At 43.8% G+C, this 19308-nt stretch overlaps 1 protein-coding gene across 2 annotated transcripts in view; it reads right to left on the minus strand.

The window, feature by feature from the left end:
• Window positions 1-19308, minus strand: part of COL5A1 (collagen type V alpha 1 chain) — a 523191-nt gene that overhangs the window by 241816 nt on the left and 262067 nt on the right. For both annotated transcript variants that reach the window (XM_078641937.1, XM_078641938.1), the window contains exons 5-7: window positions 13612-13743; window positions 10784-10918; window positions 105-422 (exon numbers count right to left, since the gene is read on the minus strand). In XM_078641937.1, coding sequence (XP_078498063.1) covers window positions 105-422; window positions 10784-10918; window positions 13612-13743 — 585 coding nt within the window. The remainder of the gene's footprint in view (window positions 1-104; window positions 423-10783; window positions 10919-13611; window positions 13744-19308) is intronic.

Raw genomic sequence — 19308 nt, forward strand, 5'->3', positions numbered from 1 at the left:
GATAAGATAAGATGATATAGGATAAGATAAGATCAAGAGTCAAAACCACCACCCAACCCCAACAGCAAAGAGGCAGATATGTTGAAACAAAATATGGTACTTACATCCGATTCTTTGACTGTGATGACCGAACTAGTAGAGACTTCGACTTCAACATTGCCTCCTGTTCCCCCTACTGCTGCTCCGCCACCTTCCACAGCCCCTCCTGTTTCTTCAACAACAGTTTCAGTCTCCTCAATCCCGTCGTAATTAAGGTCTTCGTAGGGTTGAGGGGTGTAATATTCTTCTTCTGGGATGGTCCCATAGTTGTACTCGTCTATCAGAGGGTCCTCCACGACAGGGTTGGCCTCCACTGTTTCCACTTGGGCAGTTTCAGCAGCTCCTAGGACAGAGGCCTCCGTTGGTGGAGGGGTGGTCTCCTCCTGACAAAACAAGAGATAAGCAGTTAGTGGACGCAAGCAGTTGGGCCCAGTGGATGTGTTCGACTATCCATTTACACTGCACAACCAATCAGATCTCTTGTGGTTCAAATATAAAATATTCAATTGCAGACTTTGGATCTGATTTAGAGTTTGGTGGACAGGTCACTCCATCACAAATGTGACAGATATTCCATCCTCTGTATTACAAGTGTGTTATATCCAATGGCACTAGAACTACGGCAGACGGATTAGTCGTCAAGTCCGTGACGGAGTATCCCATCCGCTGAACTCTAAATAAGACCCTTATTTTGTACTGACGAGTATCACATTTCAAAATTCCTTTCGCTGATGCGCTTCCACCATATAAGTAGTTCTAAAGCTGGTTCAAAATTATGCAAAACACATTACCAATATACATTTAAACTGCTTAAATGCACGCCAGCACAGTTTTTATCTATGATATGATTACACTGACTAAATGACTGAAGGCATACATATATGAACACATTTCTAGTTATGTTTCATTCCATTATGTACATCACAATTGTTCTCTAATCTTTGATATATTATGATAAATATATGAAAAGTTACCATCATTTGCAGTCATAATTCGCTTCTGTTTACAGCAACACTAATTGATTTCTTAAGTATTCTGTCAATATAATGTATGAATATAGTTTGCCTTTAAAACACATGTAGTTTTCTTCCTAACGTAGGGTTGTCACTTGCTCTAGGAGTACTACTTTTGACTATCATTTTACTGTTGTATTTTCCTCTTGTCATTCAGGAATTACATTTTTGTTAGTCTAAATGACATACTATAAACGTACTTTCTAGCACTAGAAGACTGCACTTGGCCCTTCCATTCGTGGATACTACAGGAAGGTTAAAAACCTTGAAATATATATATTTGGTGGTGATATTTTCGAATGCCAGATATCCAGTTCTGACACTGTTGGACTTAGGGGTCCTTGTTTCTAAATGGGTTCCTCTTACATCTTTAGTGGTGTGCTCTAGAAGTAATAATTCTGATATTAAATTACAGGACCATAGCAACCTGAAGATTACACTGTCTTAGTCATGTCCATTGAGATGTGGCTCTAGAGGTAGGTAATCCAACAAATTAACAGGGAGTGCCGCCAGAGCCCAACCACAGCCAAGCCAAGTGACTGGCTTGGCGCTACCAGCTCGTGCATGAGTGGAGCACTGAAAATATTTGCAATGTAAATCATGCACCAAAATTTGTGTAAAAATACCATGAAGTTGCTTCAAAATTAAAACAAAAGTGGTTTTCTTTATTATGTAGAAGCGTTTAATCTTAGTACATCTGACTAGATACCTGCATTGAGAAGGATTTCTTTAAATGGAAACCATTACTGCCCGTCTTCCCGCCCTGACATGAATGTCACTAGTGAACCAGGGGCAAATCACCTGTGAACACCATAATATGCGGTCGAGATTCTTAGATAAGACAACGCAATCATCTGTGAATACGTTTTCGAACAGCGCAGATCCTGAACTCACATATTGGAAAGTGTTCTCATATGTTATAGTTAAAAAGGAGGCTCTGTATTTTGTCAAGGATCACACAAGTTATAAAGGAGGGAAGCCGGAACTGATTCGCGGTTTTCTAGTTCCTCCTCACATCAAAGGTTACTACTTTGCCTATAATTATTGCCATATGTGGGTATAGCGTAGGTGGCAGTCAGAATCCACTCAAAACCTCAGCTCACTTTAGGGTCGAGGGTCCAAGAGGGCTTCGAGCTGAGCCAGAGCCTCGCCTCAGGCTTGAGGCTGGCTTGAGCTTTGAGTGGTCCGGCCACCCCTATGCGACTCAAATCATTTTCACCATAACAATGCTAGCCCCATGGTCCCCACCATATCCCTTCCCAAAGCCATAATGATATCTGGCCCACTCCCTGCATTCCTGGTGTTAGTCTCCTGGTTTTATGGCTGTTAGGATCAATGTCCCTGGCATGGCTTGGTGTAACATCTGGCATACTGACACATAATTGAGAGATTGACAGTGATGCGTGGAGGTGTTCTTTGTTGTTAGGTCTCGCCTACACAGAGCATGCGCTGTGCTGCAAGATGTATTGTTTTCTATTCGGTCTGGTTAAAACCCACCCACAGAATATAATTAGTTGCTTTTGTTGTCACTCTCAATTATAGTCGTTTGATTGATTATCTCCTGTAGGCATCCCTTTCTTTCGTGTGTTAGCTCCTCCCATGAGCAAAGACAATGTATATGCGTTCTTATTCGTCCTTGCTTTTCATTATCTCTTTGAAATGCAATATTTATTTACAAGCGTTTCCCTTTATTCCTGGATGCACAATGTGTTTTCCTACTTTTAACACAGGCATGTGGCTTTTTAGTTATGTTGCTTTCACCCTAACTGCTGTCTCTATCAATGCTTTAGTAACTTACACCCCTAACTGTACGATTCTACACCGCTCTACTCTATGCCACTCCACTCTATGCCCTCTACACCACTCCACTTTCCGTCACTCTGCACTATCCCACACCACTCCACTGTACGCCACTCTATGCCATTGCACTCTATGCAACTATATGCCACTCCACTCTACACCACTCCGCATACTGCCAGTCTATGCCACTCTACTCTATGCCACTCCACGCAACTCCACACCACTTTATTCTATGCCACTCCATTCCACTCTGCATCCCACTCACTGCCACTCTACTGCACTCTACACCACTCTACACCACTCTACACCACTCTACACCACTCCACACTTTTCGGCACTACTCCACTATCCTCTATGCCACTCCACACCAGCCTATACCACTCCACACCACTCTATGCCACTCAAAGACATTTCACTCCATTCTACACTACTCCACTCTATACTAGTCTACTTTACACAACTCTAACTCTATACCACTCTACAGTATGCCACTCTACTCTACACCAGTCTATGCACCACTCTACACCACTCCAGCCTATGGCACTCCACTCTGTGCCATTGTACTCTATGCCACTCCACACAGTGCCACTCTACAGCCCTCTAGACTACTCCTTAGGGGAATGATATATATTTTTTAAATGTATCTGTCCTCCTGCTGCCGCTCACTCAGGCACAGGGAGCCAGCAGCTTTTCTACAAACTGGATGTCAACACAGCTGGGTTGGAGGAACCTAAGTGTGCATGTCTGGCTGCCCAAACTAACAAGCACACTTTACAGTGCCCATCACTCCTCCTACTGCCCCACCCTGGCCAACACTCGCTGGCTCAGTCAGTCAGCAGAAAATAAAATGATAATATTGTTTTATTATCATTTTATTTTCCTCTGACTGACTCTATCCAGTGAGATGACACTCCTAAGCCATTACGGAGGAGCCAACCCTAACACTAAACAACTCCACTCCATGCTACGCCACTTCACTCAACTCCACGCTACTATCCACAATGCCACTCTCCTCTATGTCATGCTGCTAACTTTTAGCCATGCTGCTGACCACCATTGTTAAAAGACATTGGCAAAGTCAATAGCTATCACACAGGCAAGACCTATTGGCTTTGACAATGCTTGTTTTGGTTTTGTCAATAATAAAGCTGTGCCTTGATGGCTGAGGGAATACATTGTGCTCCATCACCATCAACCCTGGCTGTGTAGTAATTAGTGGTGTTGGTGGCAGCTTGAATCGCATCTATGAGCATGACATTTTTCCAGTTCAAGTGTAGAGAGCCTGCTTACTCTTCACCCAAGTAATGGCACATCCACTCCCCTGAACCGGGGCCTCTTGCCCTCATCTTGTCTGGGACGTGGATAAAGGATGTTTAGTTGTGTGGAAGTAATGTGTGGGTTACAAGTGTTCTAATGACTGAAAGAATGCCTTTGGATGCTGCCTGTTAGCTTGCTTTGTAGAATATCGAATTATGGGTATTTTGAACAAATATGCTGGGCAGTTCTTAATTTGTGAAACAATGAGCACTGTTGCCCAAAGCTCTGCTCAGAAGACCAGCCAGCCCAACTAAATGTCAGTGCAATGCTTACGAAGGCTACACACACACTCTTCAATCCACCTCATGCCTCTGAAATCAATTTCCAGGCATTCCCTGCAATTTATCTCAGTCTTGCAGCTCCATGCTTTCTGTTTTTGAGACGTTTTTCCTTTCTCCTTCTTTTTCCTTTGTATTTTTAGGTCTCGGCTAACGTAGGCTGCGCACATGCGCAGTCTCGCTGGTGAGATTTTATGTTTTAGAGTTACCTTACACTAGAGAAGTTAAGCCCAGCCCCTCTTTTCCTTTTTTTTTTTTTTAAATTCTTTTTATTAACAGATTTTTAGATATTTTCCACCCTCTGGGACTCAGAGGGGGTATGGAACAAATAAACAGTAGTACATAATCATAAAATATTTGCACAGTACAACTCATTATGCCATAAACAAAAAACTTCATCTTCGTGTCAAAATGTTACGTCAGTCCCTATTAAGATGGAATCACTTTCCTTGTAATTACATATTGGAGTCGTTTATATACATTATATACATCAGCCCCTCTTTTCCATTGGCTAGCGGCACCGTTCATGCTAAACAGTGGCCAGCCATTAGAAAAGAGGTATTAGTGATGTACTCTTTTCTGTTTTGAAGCCGTCCCACTTGGACTGGCTTCCTTGACTTACATGTGTGGTAAAAGGTTTCTTATCTTCTTTATGGGGCAAAACAGATGGCCCCATAAAGAAGATAATAAACCTTTTACCACACACGTAAGTCAGGCCAAGCCCGTCCAAGTGGGACGGCAAAAAGAGAAAACTGAGCTTGCACAAGGTCTGTATAGAATGTCCCTTTCTGTCTCTATAGAAACACCATACAAGGAAACACGGCGTCAGAGAGGAGAGGCAAGTAGAGGAGGTAAATAACAACGAAGGTAGAAAAGACTGTATTTATGATTTAGAAACTAGCGGAAGCCCTACAACTAAGCTTCATAATTTTTTGCAGTTCCAACGGAAGGTGGAACTTTGACTTCAAATCATTTATCATGTAAACATGGAAGAAGGACGCAAAGTACAACTATTCGTGAAACTGCATTGTGTTGTACACAAATCAGGAGGCCATGTTTGAATGTGTGTTGGATTGTTTCAATAAAAATATTTCTATCATGCAAGTTTTCTTCTCATCTTATTTCTTTGGTATCTTTATACTAACATCACTGCTATTCTCTATAATACGGCGATATGAGTCCTCTATTTCCAGTTTATGGTCAGAAAACTGCCTTAGAATACATGGATTTACATTGACTTGAATCCGATTGTTTCTCGCTTTTGTGTAACTGTTCCGGTTCTCATTCTTGGTATGACATACGCATAATTTGGTGGGTTTTTTTTGCTATTCAGTAATGGGGCTGATGGAGGAGCTTAAAGTATTGCAGTCCGTCATTGAATGCAGTGGGTTGGTAAACAAATATCGGTACATAGAGTTCTTTACGCGTGCGTCGCGTTATCAGCCTCAAGCATGGAGAAGAAGATTACGGGAGTTGATTGTCATACCGGTTTCACTTGTTTGTAAAGGTGAGTATACCTCCGCAAGATTGATTCAGTGCATTGTAAGGTTCAACTATTGGTTTTTAAACGCCTTATTGTAATCTTGCAGATTTGCCTGTACAAGGAGACAGAGCATCGGGTTGAACTACTTAGTGAGCAGCATTTTGTATTTCATAGTAGCAACATCAGGTTAGTGGAGAGGCTTCTTGTAAAACAGTGAGTTATGGGTTTGTCATTATCTGTGACTGGTATAGTAGAACAACCTGTGTTTTCATTACAGATTTGTTGACCGATTGGTAAACACCATTGAAGTGACTGAACAGTAAGCGGCACTTTTGTTTTATCTGTCTTTTTTTACGAGCAATTTCATTACAAACATTTGGGATATAGTCGGGCGCACTCTTGACATTTTGGTGTTATGCAGTGGCAGCGTCGTGCACAGCAGTTATAAGCGCTTTCTTTTATATTTCCTCACCCTTTCACTAACCAAAAACAGAACTCACTTGATTACTAGGCTTTAGACACTCTGAGTGAGAGTGCATCTAATGTAACCAAGCATGTAGCATGTACACCGTTATTGACTGCTTTACTTGAACATGGCCTTCTACTGCTTGTTTTACAAGAAATGGGGTGGAGGGCAGCTGCCTCTCCCAGGTTTCCGTACATATGCAGGCAGCCAGGTGTAAGGGTTTGAAAAATGCCTCCTGGTTCATGAATATTAATGAAGCAGGAGGATTTGCAGCCTCTCCCGAACATGTATTTTCAGTGGGATATGTTAGTACATCAGTTGCATCATGAATACAGGGCGCAGCTGCATGACCCATAGGCGGAGTGCGCTTAACTTTTAGTTGAAGCAAATATGTTCATGCCAAAGATTGCACAGCATAAGACAGCATATTTCAGTGGCCCCTCCATTGTATGCTGCAATGATGGCAAGAGAGGGCTCTGGAATTACAATAAGGAAGTGCATCGTCAACAGGACTAACGGGTCAGCTGAAGGGACAGAATTAAAACAAGCTTTGAAAATGCAATAGGTCTTGTCTTTTATTAAGTTAAAGCCATTTGCTTTGCTATACAATACCATTAGCAACGCAAATGGCTTTAACTTAATCAAAGGCGAGACCTATTGCATTTTCAATGCTCTCTTCTTGGGAAATATCAGATGAGGACAAACAAGCACTGGTCCCCCAAAAATGAGTGCAGGTGGTTCCCACCAGCAACCACCGGCTCAAATTAAGCACCGGCGCATGCTAGCAATTGGGAAAATAATTAAATGTAAGGTTTCATTATTTACTATAAAGCCATCTATGGCCTTTGTCTCAAATTTGTGAATAATTTGATTCAGTCCTGCGCTCTATCTCGGAAACTGCCATGTCCACGTCTCCATCATCATGAACATCTAATCATGAACATGAGACAGGGATATTGTTCCTTTTCATTTGCAGCAGCTTAGGTGCGGAAAGCTCTAAAAATTCAACTACATATGACATTATGAAGAACGTAGTTGTTCAAATAAACTACATATAAAAATTAATTCGCGCCAGGTCACCTTATGAGTAAACACGTGCTTAAAAACATGGCTGTACACTGATGCAAGCTGCACATGACTGCTCTTGATCTGAGATCTGGAAAAACATAAACATGCAAACGGTGCCTGTCATCACTTGCATGCTTCTGATGGCAGCTTGATAAAAGCGAAAGGAATGTGGTTTTTGTTGCCAAGGTTCTCTGGTGAGCATTCCTGCTGATGTTGCAATTCTTCAAGCTAGTATTGTGATGTAACTCAATAGATTCCTGTAATGGTGAACTTGTGCTAGAATTCATCGTCCATCTATAATTCGACTGTGTAGTTAAATGAACATTTCCCCCGAAAGCAGCAAGGAAACTGGAACACATTCTGAGCAAGTGTAGAAATGATATTGTGATAGAAAGAGACTTTGTGGTACTGAAACAAAGATGCTATTCTGTTGCAACAAAGGGTCCACTGTTATCCCAAATGTTGGCATTTAGTAGGCTTCTGAAATACTCTGCCCTACCAAACGTCCTTTTGAAAGTACCAGCGCTGGGATTGCACTTGGTAATCAGCTTGAACACTCAAAGGTCACAACAGCTCAGCTCCCAGGATAAAATCACACCAGACCCTTTCTGATTAAAATGCACTACTTGTTATGCCATCTTTCACTGTGTCCTGAAGGGACCTTATTTGTTTTAAGTTCAGGTTTGATGTTTACCACAAATGCCGCAGCATCCTAAATCCTAATGGACATTATGCAAAAGAGCGGGGGAGAGCGGCGAAAGGGTATCATGACCTAGGTACCACCACAGGGTCAATGGAAGTCTCTCCCAGGAGGCTGGTCCCTCTATGAATGATGCTGCATTACCACTGCACTGTCACTGTGAGTGCCGGGGCATGGGGTGGGAGTAGAGTATGCTTGATTGATTAGCACATTTTAATAATAAGGGTTCATGAGCACTGGTGTCTGCTCCTGAGATCACAATTGAAACACACAGGTCTTTACTGTTTTTACGCTTATACAGGAAAAATACTAACTCCTTTTAAGTGCATTTTAACTTTTGTGAGCAACAGTGGTCAATCAACACACTAATATAGTAGAGAGTGCCACATTGTCCTACAGGTGAACATGGGCAGAGCCACTTAGGTGTTTAGTTTGATGCTGTACCCACAGCAGTCTGGAGGAAGGGCCATCTATCCAGGGAGGAAGGATCTAGAGTCTTTCATCCCAACACATGCCTAACCCTTGAGTTGTGGGCCACTTTCATTCCTGATAGTGCCTTGCCAAGAATGCCTTTATACAAGGCACTGAAGGGATTGTTATTTACTTGAACCAGGATCCATCTAGAGTGGTACTTTGTTTGTTTAGTTAGTGAATATTTTGGTGAAAATCTCAGGACATCAGTAGCATAAGTCAATGTTCTTAGAGAATGGCCACATCATCCCTGGCTAGAGAAAATGGCACATCCATGGTCACAGGTAATTACCTGTTCAACCACTTAAAAAGTGGCCCACAGCAGAGATTATCTGTGCTACAATTTTGCTAAGGAGGGGTGGGTAACCCAATATACCCTTGCGGGCTCGGGCAAACAATATGTATGAAGTAAGGGTACCAGCAAGGGTTTTATTTTTAAATTCAACGTTACAGCGTCAAAAGGACTATATCACTAGAACTCTTAAACTGAAATTATCAGTAGCTGTCGTAGTTGTTGTGACACCCAAGAATATAGATATAGACCTTTTGACGCTGTAACGTTGAATTTAAAAATAAAACCCTTGCTGGTACCCTTACTTCATACACATACATGGTCAGGCTGATGATAAAGAATTTGGGCGACGTCCATATGCGGAGGGTGTTACATAGGCGGCACGGAGGAGGACACAAACGTTTGCTTGGGGCAATATTAGTACCGTTTGGAACGTCCCCTCCACCCACTCATCTTGCCTGTATCTCCTCTACCCTTCTGATTATCACAATGCTGTTTTCACTCCTACGTCACTTTCAATGCATTTCTTGCTGCTGTACGTGAATTGCCCCACTGCCTCTGTGGCGTGATTTACAACAATGTACAATAAATTACATTAATAGGATAAAAATGAAATCCACCTCTCAATTTATCTCTGTTCAAAGACTGGATAGTGGAGGAACAATAATGAGGCTGGAAGAGGCGGGAAAAGCTCCTAACTGAGCAGGAGGAAAGAGCAAATAATCTCTCTGCCCGCACTGGCACTGGTTTAAAAAATGCCCATGTTCGATGGTCCACTAAGTCTGCTTGAAACCCTCTGGGTCATTGCATTGGGCTCGCCCTCGCCTAGGATACCCTCGGGATGACTGAATTCGGCTAGCTCCTTGTTCGATAGCTCAGGTGACAAAACGTGGAAATTACATTATAACTCATGCAAAAGAAGCAAATCAGTTGACTACAGCCAAAAAGCTTTTTCATGTTCTCCTAGGCGACGCTCTCCTCCTGGCAGTGCCCAGCTACAAAGACCAGTAGATGATGGGGGTGCAGGAAGATCATGCTCCTGTCTCGCGACATTCCCGCATTTCGCATTACAATTGTTATGCGTAGTGTGCACAATTACGCCATTAAACTACTGCGCGTGACTAAGATTTCACTCAGTTACAAGCGAGTGGCTGTTGTTCGTGTAACACATTATTGTGTCCTAATATTTAGCATAAAATGCCTCTTCATGCCCATTGAGATGCGAAGTGCCAGGCTATTTGGTGTAATAATACGTAATTTATTTCACATAATTTTTATCATTTCACATAATTTCCTTAAAGGAAATTACACGTTTTGCGTAGGCTTATTCATCATTTCGACTTTGGAAACATGTTTTATATGGACAGCCACAGATGGCACAAACATGAGATTTAGGGCCATATTATCAAGAACGGCTATAACATTATCGCCAATTTAGCGGCAGGAAACTGCCGCTAAAACGGCGATAAGGGGCTTGATAACATGCCCTTGAGAATTCCCATAGAAGCCCCAGTTCTGGTGTGAAGGACATCACACCTGGGCTTCTATGGGAATTGATAATATGGCCCTTAATATCTAATAATAAAGGGGTGAACAGTTGAGGCTTCATCATGTGATCACATCTCAAGGAATCGGGTAGGTCCATTCTTGTAACCCATGAGTTAGGGCTCTACAATTCCTTCCTGTGCCGCATACTTAACCTTTAGTACGCCCTTGTGATCTAGAACTGCTGATCCACGCAGTAACTAATCGAGGGATCAGTGAGTGTGGGCATAGCATGTAAGACGAGGTGCGCACACAGGTGGTCCGTCCGCCTCACTAAGAAACAAGTCATATGAATATGAATTGCCGGTTACCTCTAAGTATTCGGTCGTTGATTCGACAACAACTGGTTTGGGGGTGGCCTTTTCGGGTTTCACTTCATCAGTGTCCTCGTAGTAGGGATATTCGTAGTAGTAGGGGTCGGATTCTCCATCCACGGGCTCTGAGTACTGCAAATTAATGAACAGAAGCATAAAGTAAGAAAGCAGCAGACAATGAAAACAGGGATGCTGAAATTAATCACTTTGGTGGCCATTTTGTCTTGAGAAAGCCACCTAAACAGCGCCTGTCAAGCAAAAAAGTTCTCTAAGAGGTTGTGTTTTGGGCTCACCTACAGACATCTTTAGCTTTCTGGTGGGAGCTAATATGAACACACAACACACACCACAAAACACACTGATACAGAAATAGACTTCTGGAAAGCTTCTTTCAGCCACTGGCTACTGTGATTCAGCAGGTTTTAGGGACTGGATGATAAAGATATCCATCATTGATGGTTTCAGTGTACGACATTCTGTGGAACTGAACACTGAGAAAGTAGTTCACACGCACAATGACATTATTGCATTCTTTTTTTTTCATTTTATTGGGAGAGCATCAATCCACTCTCTCTATATCCATAAGCCTACCTTCCATCATGCCAAGGTTTATGGGTTACTCAATCCACTTTTGTGCACTTTATGTTTATTAAATTTTTATGACATGGAAGTCGGTCTTGTTGGAAGAGTAAAGTAAAAAAAACAAAATAGCTGCCACTGCATCGCAACTATCCTAGAACGGTAAGAAAAACGTCCACAGATGGCTGCCGTGTGCTTACGTGCTGGAACATGGATTAAGACACATTGTTGCCCGTTTTGGCTTTTTTTACTATACATTTCCAACATGGCCACTGGTCATGTCCAAATGCTAAAAAATAAAATAGATAAATATATGGAGCAAGTGTAAACAAAGGAGAACATCCAGATCGTCAAAAAAGATTTTAAAAAACTTTGGAAAAGCACTCTAGGGTGGCACAGACAAAACGCCTGGCAAAGAAAAGTGGAGTGTTCTTAAGCCTTCAAACTAAACTTAAATATCTAGCAAACTAAAGAAACTTTTTCCATTTTGACCCTTTTCATTGTTTAGGGGCTTTGTTAAATCCTCATCCCCCCCCCCCGATAATGTGCCATAACCAGAAGAGTCCAAGTCCTCTTTTTAGCCATCAGAACACAACATAGCAATGCAGCGATGCGTGAGCGCAAAGTAAGTGGCATTATTTATTTATTTAATATTACTTATCCCATCGTCTGTCGATTTTCATAACTCCCCACCCCGCCTACCCACCACTCTTATCTGTGCGATCCGCTACTGCATTCTACTGTCAACATCTACCTAAACCATGTCCCAGCCCCAAACTCTAATCCAAACCGTAGACCTAATGATCATTTTACCATAACCATTCCTTTTACCCTAAAAGTAACCCTCACCACAAAATGAATCCTTTCACTAACCCTTGTCTATTCTTAACCCTAAATCACCCTTTAAGCTGTGCACTATATTAAACTGAACTTTTTAAACGTTATCATATAAATGCTTTTTATATGCTTGAACTTTATCCAGACTACAATGTTATTCAAACATTATTCTTTCAAACCAAAGGTTTTTCAAGCCTTAAGTTTTGAACAAATGATCTTTCACTATATGTTTTGAACTTCTGACCTTGCACCCAAGAGTCTGCTTTACCACTGGCCTGGGCTTTGGAGGTTAATTAGAAATATCTCACTATAGAATACCCGCTGTGGTGAAACATTAGCTCCCGCAGCCCATGTGGTGTGTGAGGGGTGAGCCCCAGGGGCCCCCTCCCACACAGTCCACAGGTGGCAGGCCCCTGGCCTGGGTGCTCCTGACTGGTTTGCTGGTGGTGGACTGATTTACTTTGCAGGGGGCCATCCTCAAGTTTGGTTACACCACTGAATACCCGCAGTCCTACATTAACCCCTTGCGTGCTCGTGACGGAACCGTTCCGTCACGAGCCTCGGGTGGGCTGTGCTGGTGACGGAACGGTTCCGTCACGGCCCGCTCACCGCGCCTGTGCGGCGCTAATTCCGCGCCTGCGCTGACGTTCTGAAGAGCGGGCGGGGCCGTGACGGAACCGTTCCGTCATAAGCACAGCTCACCCGAGGGCCATGACGGAGCGGTTCCGTCACTAGTACGCGAGCGCCGCGTGGCCCCCCCTCCCCCTTAGCACTGCGGCGGAATAGCCGCCGCAGTGAAGTGGTTAAAGGGGTGTAGGAGATCAAAGATTGCCGTAAACAATGCCCTAGGCTTTGTGGTTTCTACAGACCATGGGAAACGACCTTAACAACGCGGTCAAAACACCGCAGTACATTTAGATTGCTGCTTTTACATCGCAAGTCGTTACCACGACTAGCGCTGGACAGCGCTCTAGACTAAGGAATAGTGTGATTTACTTTTCCAACACCTTCCCTACTGTACATAGGCTGGAGTTGGAATAGTAAATCATACTATTCCCAAATCCAGTGCCGTACAGTGCAAGTCGTTGTAACTACTTGCGTTGTAAAAACAGCGATGTAATGTACCACGATCTAAATGATCGCGTTGTTACATCATACATCCACAGACCATGATCGAGCCTTGATGATGTAGACTCCTAAATCCCTGTCCCGTTTGGTTTAGAAGAGATTTTATTTACAGCTGGGTAGACATTGATAATCATTGTTCAACCTTATTTTATGGTGGGCCACAGCAGACTCTGTTCAAATCTTATTTTGCTTCAGTGACTACACTTTGACAGTTTGACTAGCAAAGTTCTACAACTGGCCAATAGTCCAGCACCAGGAAGGTTTGATAGCCTTTGACTTACATATTCGTCCGGGTTGGGGTCTTGAGATTGGGGCGCATCTGGGACGGCGGTGTCGCAGTCTGGGCTGTAATGTTCACAATAGTCGTCGGCTGCTCTCGCGTCGGGTACAATCAAAAGTTGCTGGATGTCTCCCTAAAATGAAAAAAGACAACAGACATTAGAGCCAGGAATCCCCAAAACATGTTCAGCAGTTAGTTATCCCAGCAGCCTCTGATGATCTCCTTGGGATCTCCCCAGTATGTACAGACAAATGTTACCCCTGAGTAAAAGTTTTGTAAATCGAGGGGCTCCCACCTAAATAACTGTTATGGAAGATGTTATATGTGTTTCTGTGTTGTATGCCTATTAAACATAACAAAAAAACAAGGGGAGTTTACAAAACTTTGTTAAGGAATTATCAAGGTTCATATTTTATTTTCACATTGGCTTGTGCACTTTCCACTGCTTGGCACCTTTGTATCAAATAGCGTGCAACAAGGTAATTGGGCTCCCAAAGCAAAACATTAATGCACAACGAAGGAGTGAGAGGGGAGAATAAAAAAAGAAATTAAAAATAAATCATTTTATTTGTTTCTTACGTGACTAAATTCTCTAACACGACCACAACATTTGAAATTATATTTTGGTTCAATTTCGGACCGAATCATTTAAATACATGTATTTATTTGTGACTCTCGGTGCTAAATGCTTCTGCATCTTATTGACGTTTGATGTGCTATTCTTACATTCTCTTTAGTAAAATTACAGGTTCATTCATGAATTCCTTTGGCACTTTTATGCCATTTAATGTTAAGGCGCTATGCTGCCGCAGCATTGCCACTGTTACTGCAAAAATAATTGATAATGTTGGTGATTGTGTTGGTGCTGTCATGGGCAGACCATGAGTAACTGTCAGCAGTGGGTGGGTCCCAATGGGGGAGAGGCCTATTGTTGATAGGCCTCAGAACCTCAGAAACCATATCCCACTGTTTGACTGTAATTGACTTTTGGAATTGTTAGTTGAAGAGTAGAGGACTTAAATAACAAGGGTGGCTTGGATCCCGATGCAAACAAGGAAATAGTCCTCTGCCCCCTCAACCACGCCCCCAGCGTGTGCTGTGTGTCTATGTTCACAAACCCTTGATTTGATATCAGCAATAAACCAGAAAGTAGGGAATAGTATATAAGCCAGTGGGAAACCTTACTACAAGGAGTCACTAGTTCTGTCATGATAGACCAGGCTCTTTAAGGAAAGCAAGTATGGCGACCATATTGTTAGAAAAATCAGCTGAAAGACAAGATTGTTTGTGACCTGAATTTTGCATATAATCTCTTTTCAGCAGGACTTCAATTCATGATAAAAATGTCTCTTTGACCTTTCATTTGTAAATATTTTCTGTGGTTTTAGACTGGTAAATGTGAATTACATGTGAACATATGAATAAGGGCTCTCTGAAAGCATTTTCTTACGTTAAAATGTAGTCCCTCACCAGCTTAATAATGGCGAACAGAGGGCAGGAACTGATTTTATGATCAGCGTAGTTCTAAAGTTTTTCAATGTTCAAACTTCCTATAACTATATTGCGATTACTGAGTGTGAGTGGTAAAGTTTGTTAAATGCCAGTTTTCACCTTAAACAGGGGATATTCGTGGGACCATTCTTCCAGATTTAATGTCACGGGTTTTCAGTTGACTTGCAAAAAGCCTAAAATTCTTTCTCAGTGAAAGGAAGCACTAGCAAGGAAATAATGCCAGTGCGCATGCGAAAAATGGAATGTAAGCGTAGGAAAACATGCAACTCAGCGAGCTTCAGGTAGGCCACCAATCGGGATCTATATGTAAGACTTAGCTTGCATAGTGAAAAATGTGCACATCTCTAGTTCTGATACTTGCTGAGCAGAGAGCTAGTGAGCCCTGGCACAGAAATCTCTTTTATCAAATATATCTCATTTAATGAAAATATGACAGCATGGCAACCATACAGAAATCGAGAGGACCCCTCTGGGAGCACACACAGGCGTAAGCAGAGATGAAGAATCCCCTAATACCCCTCATATGTATCACTGAAACAAAAAAACATAATTTGAGAATAAAATGCATTCTTAACATCCTGAAGCCACCTAAAATTACACTGAAGGACCACTGGTGAGCAGATAATACCACACTTTGGTACCCTCACAGATCCCTCATCTCATTATGCCTTGACCTCGTCCATATCAAGCTGCAGCTGGTTTGCGACAGAAGGTACATTTATGAAATGTGCTTTCACCAGTACCATAACTTTGGTGCTAGTTGGTCTGGGTGCACAAGGGGCCATCCTCTGACAGAAACGTTAGGGCGTGAGCAACATTAAAGAATTGTCCAACTATAAATTCTTGATGTTGTCAATTTATATCACAGTGAAACCATGTTATTAATTGCAGGTGTGCGTGTGTGCGTGTGTGCGTGTGCGTGTGCGCGTGTGCGTGTACGTGTGTGTGTGTGTGTGTGTGCTTTTTGGGTGCCCTTAGGCATCCTGTTGGTAAAGTAATAAGAAGGAAATTGGTGTGAATGCCACTCTGGTGCAAGACAGGAAGTCCTTAGAGCTAACATGCCCCATAATAGGAAGTCATCGAATGCGCGGGCAAGCATTTAGCAGAGGATGCAACCAGTGCAATATTGAGACTATGTCCCTTTGTTAGGCTGCATGAAGCATGTGCAAAAATAGGGTACTTTTGCAAAGCCTACAGAAGTGTCCCACACTCTGGCACTGAAGCCTATTTGTGGTCTCAGCTTTAACAGAACATTCCTTGGAAACTGTTGCTGGCAGAGGAAGCATTGTATGTGTATTATGTGCTTTTGCAGATGCTTTCTCGCAGACCCATGTAACCCTACGTCACCAAACACAGGGGCATATTTACAATGGGATTGTGCCGCCAATACGTCCCTTTTTCAGACGTTCTAGTGGCTCAATGCCCTGCACCATATTTACGAAGCAGAGTTAAGCAGTTCTACCTGGCTACATGGCTTTGTGAATATGGTACCCTGAAAGGGGAGTGCTATGGGTGTTGCTGTGGGCGTTCCACCACAACTCCCATTGCGTTTTGATGCTGCCTCAGGAGAGTGAGGCGGTGTGAGGTGGAGAGTGAGTGTGGAGGTGAGGTGGAGAAAAAGACTAGTGAGGGAGAGACACAGGGGTAGGGGGAGGCAGAGAGAGGAAGGGGTGTGACATGGAGAGAGGGTGCAGGATATGCCCGAGAGAGAAGAGGTGAGGTGAGGTGAGGTGGCCACTGCAGGTAAGAGCAGTGGGGCGGTGGGGCCAGGTGGGTGGGGATTTCGATAGCCGGCCATGAGGGGAAATTATGTATTTAATTTTCCCTCGTGATCGTCTCTCGAATTCCCCCACCCGGCCCCACTGCTCTTACCTGCAGCTGCCGTGGCTGGAAGCAGAGAGAGGGAAAAGGGGGATATAGAAAGAGGGAGCGAGGTGGAAAAAGAGAGGGAATTGAGGTGGAGAGAGAGAGGAGGGGGAGTCAAAAAGAGAGGACGGTGAGACAGACAGGTGAGGCTGGGGCACCGAGAAAGAGGAGAGTGAGGCAAATAGAGCACAGTAGAGAGAGGGAGGTGGAAATTGAGAGGACAGTGAGGCAAAGAGGGAGTGGAAGCTGAGGCTGAGAGTGGAGAGAGAGGTGGAGATAGGAATATATGATGTTACCACGAATACAAGTTCCACGCATGGCAATACCACGCGAATTTTAGTTCGCAAGTGGCTTTACCACGCTGGAATTTGCAACGAAGGATTATACCACGCATTTTAACCTTCGTTTAAACACAAATAATAAAGAATATTTTCTTACCTGACACCTTCCCGTCTTTCACGAGCAGCCCGTACTTCCATCCACCATCGAAACAAGCGTCAAAACACGTCTGCCAAAATTAAAAAAGGACTACTATTTTGACGTAACGGCACGTCTTTGGGGGAGGCACTTTCCTTTTACCTCGGTGGTACTGAAGTGCGTTTTTTTTTAATTTATTTAACCCGCTCCTTTGTTTATTTTTGGGGGGGAGACCCCCCCAGGCCCCCCCAGCCCCTCCCCCAGCCGACCCCCGCCAACCCCCCAATCCCACGCTGAACGACTGGAAGGAATTCCACGCCTCCCCCTAGCCAGAACGTATATGCGTGGTAAAGACTGTCGTTGAAGGCATACGCGTGGAAAAGACGTTTGCGAGGTAAGTGCCTCGTAGTAAACGTCACGCGTAGAAAAGCCTTCGTTGAAAATGATGTTTCCCTGGAGATAGACGGTTGAGGTGGAAAGAGGAGGGGAGAGAAAGACGAGGATGGGGCCGAAAGAGGTGAGAGTGAGACGCAGACAGTGAGGAGGGTGAGGCAGAATGAGAGGAGTCTAACGTCGAGGGAGAGGGGGTGAGGCTGAGAGAAAGGAGATATGTTGGGAGAAGAGGAGAACTGTGGAGGATGTGGTTGAAGAGGAGAGTACGGCAAAGAGAGCTGCAGTGAGTTGAGAAATGCAGGTACAAAACCTACCCCACCAACAAAGGAGGAAGGCAAGTAGGCATGACCCCAGCATTCAGTGTGGCGTGCAGCACATTCCCACACAAGACCATGCACGGTGCCCAGGACCAGCTGGTGGCATTGCGGAGGAGCGGAGACAGAAGAGCATGGAGTATGCATCCGTTTTAACTGAGTGTGGTCTGCCCTTCAAAAGGAAGTGATGTCATTGCAACACACGGTCCCACCAGCAGAGAGACAAGTAACAAGCATCCTCACCCCTGGCCCGAAGCCAAGCACCCATCCACCTATCCTGGATTCAAATGCCACAGAGGCTTCCTACCGCTACACTGAAAGCAAGGAGATACAGCGAGAGAGCCACAGAGGATACCCCTACATCCCACCCGGGAGTGAAGGCAGGACTGGCATGTGGGATGCCTTTGGTGGTGGGGATGGGCTCTGGTGTGCTCACGACAGTGAGTACAGCGGTGCACTCCTTTGTGTAAGCAAAGGGATGTGATAGTTTTGAACGCTTCATGCAAAGGATGCTCTCTATACACCCTTATGTTGGCTTCTTGGTGCTTTGAGGCACTTGCCACTATGTCACAATGTAAAAGGTGGCCCATCCTTCAAGGAGCACAGGTGTATCTGAGGGAAGCTGATGTTTTGCCATCATTCAAAAAGCCATGACTGAATCCTGTGCCACCACCCACCTCCACAGCAATGAATGCAGAGATACAACTGGCAAGTGCTCTGTCTGCACAAACTAAGGTGTCGCCCGAAAGCTGGCACGTTATGCCCAAAAAGACTGTCCATTTACATCCTAGCCAAGAATAATGAGGAAACGAGTGGACATCATACCCAGAAAAAACAATGAGTTAGCGGCTGCTGGAAGCCTGAAGAACCACAAGAGGTAAAACAGCTCCTATGATTGGGAGGGGTCAGTGGCCCCCAGCACTACAACATCCATAAAGAATTAATCCAGTCGGCAGTAACTACCACCCTGCAAAGAATTAGTGTGGGGTGGTCACTCACCTCCTCAGGAAACATGGAGAGCGTCTACTCTAGGCTCAGGCGCATCAAAACTCATAAATACCCACATACTGAGGCAAATGTTTATAAGATGCCTCATGCATAACCCCAAAGAAAATGTAGACAACTTAAGACCCTGCTTTTTCCACTACACAGAACTCTCATAGAGAGGTGCAGACATGACTTTATTCAACAATGGT

Source organism: Lissotriton helveticus, chromosome 5_1 (genome assembly GCF_964261635.1).
Source record: "Lissotriton helveticus chromosome 5_1, aLisHel1.1, whole genome shotgun sequence".
NCBI lineage: Eukaryota > Metazoa > Chordata > Amphibia > Caudata > Salamandridae > Lissotriton > Lissotriton helveticus.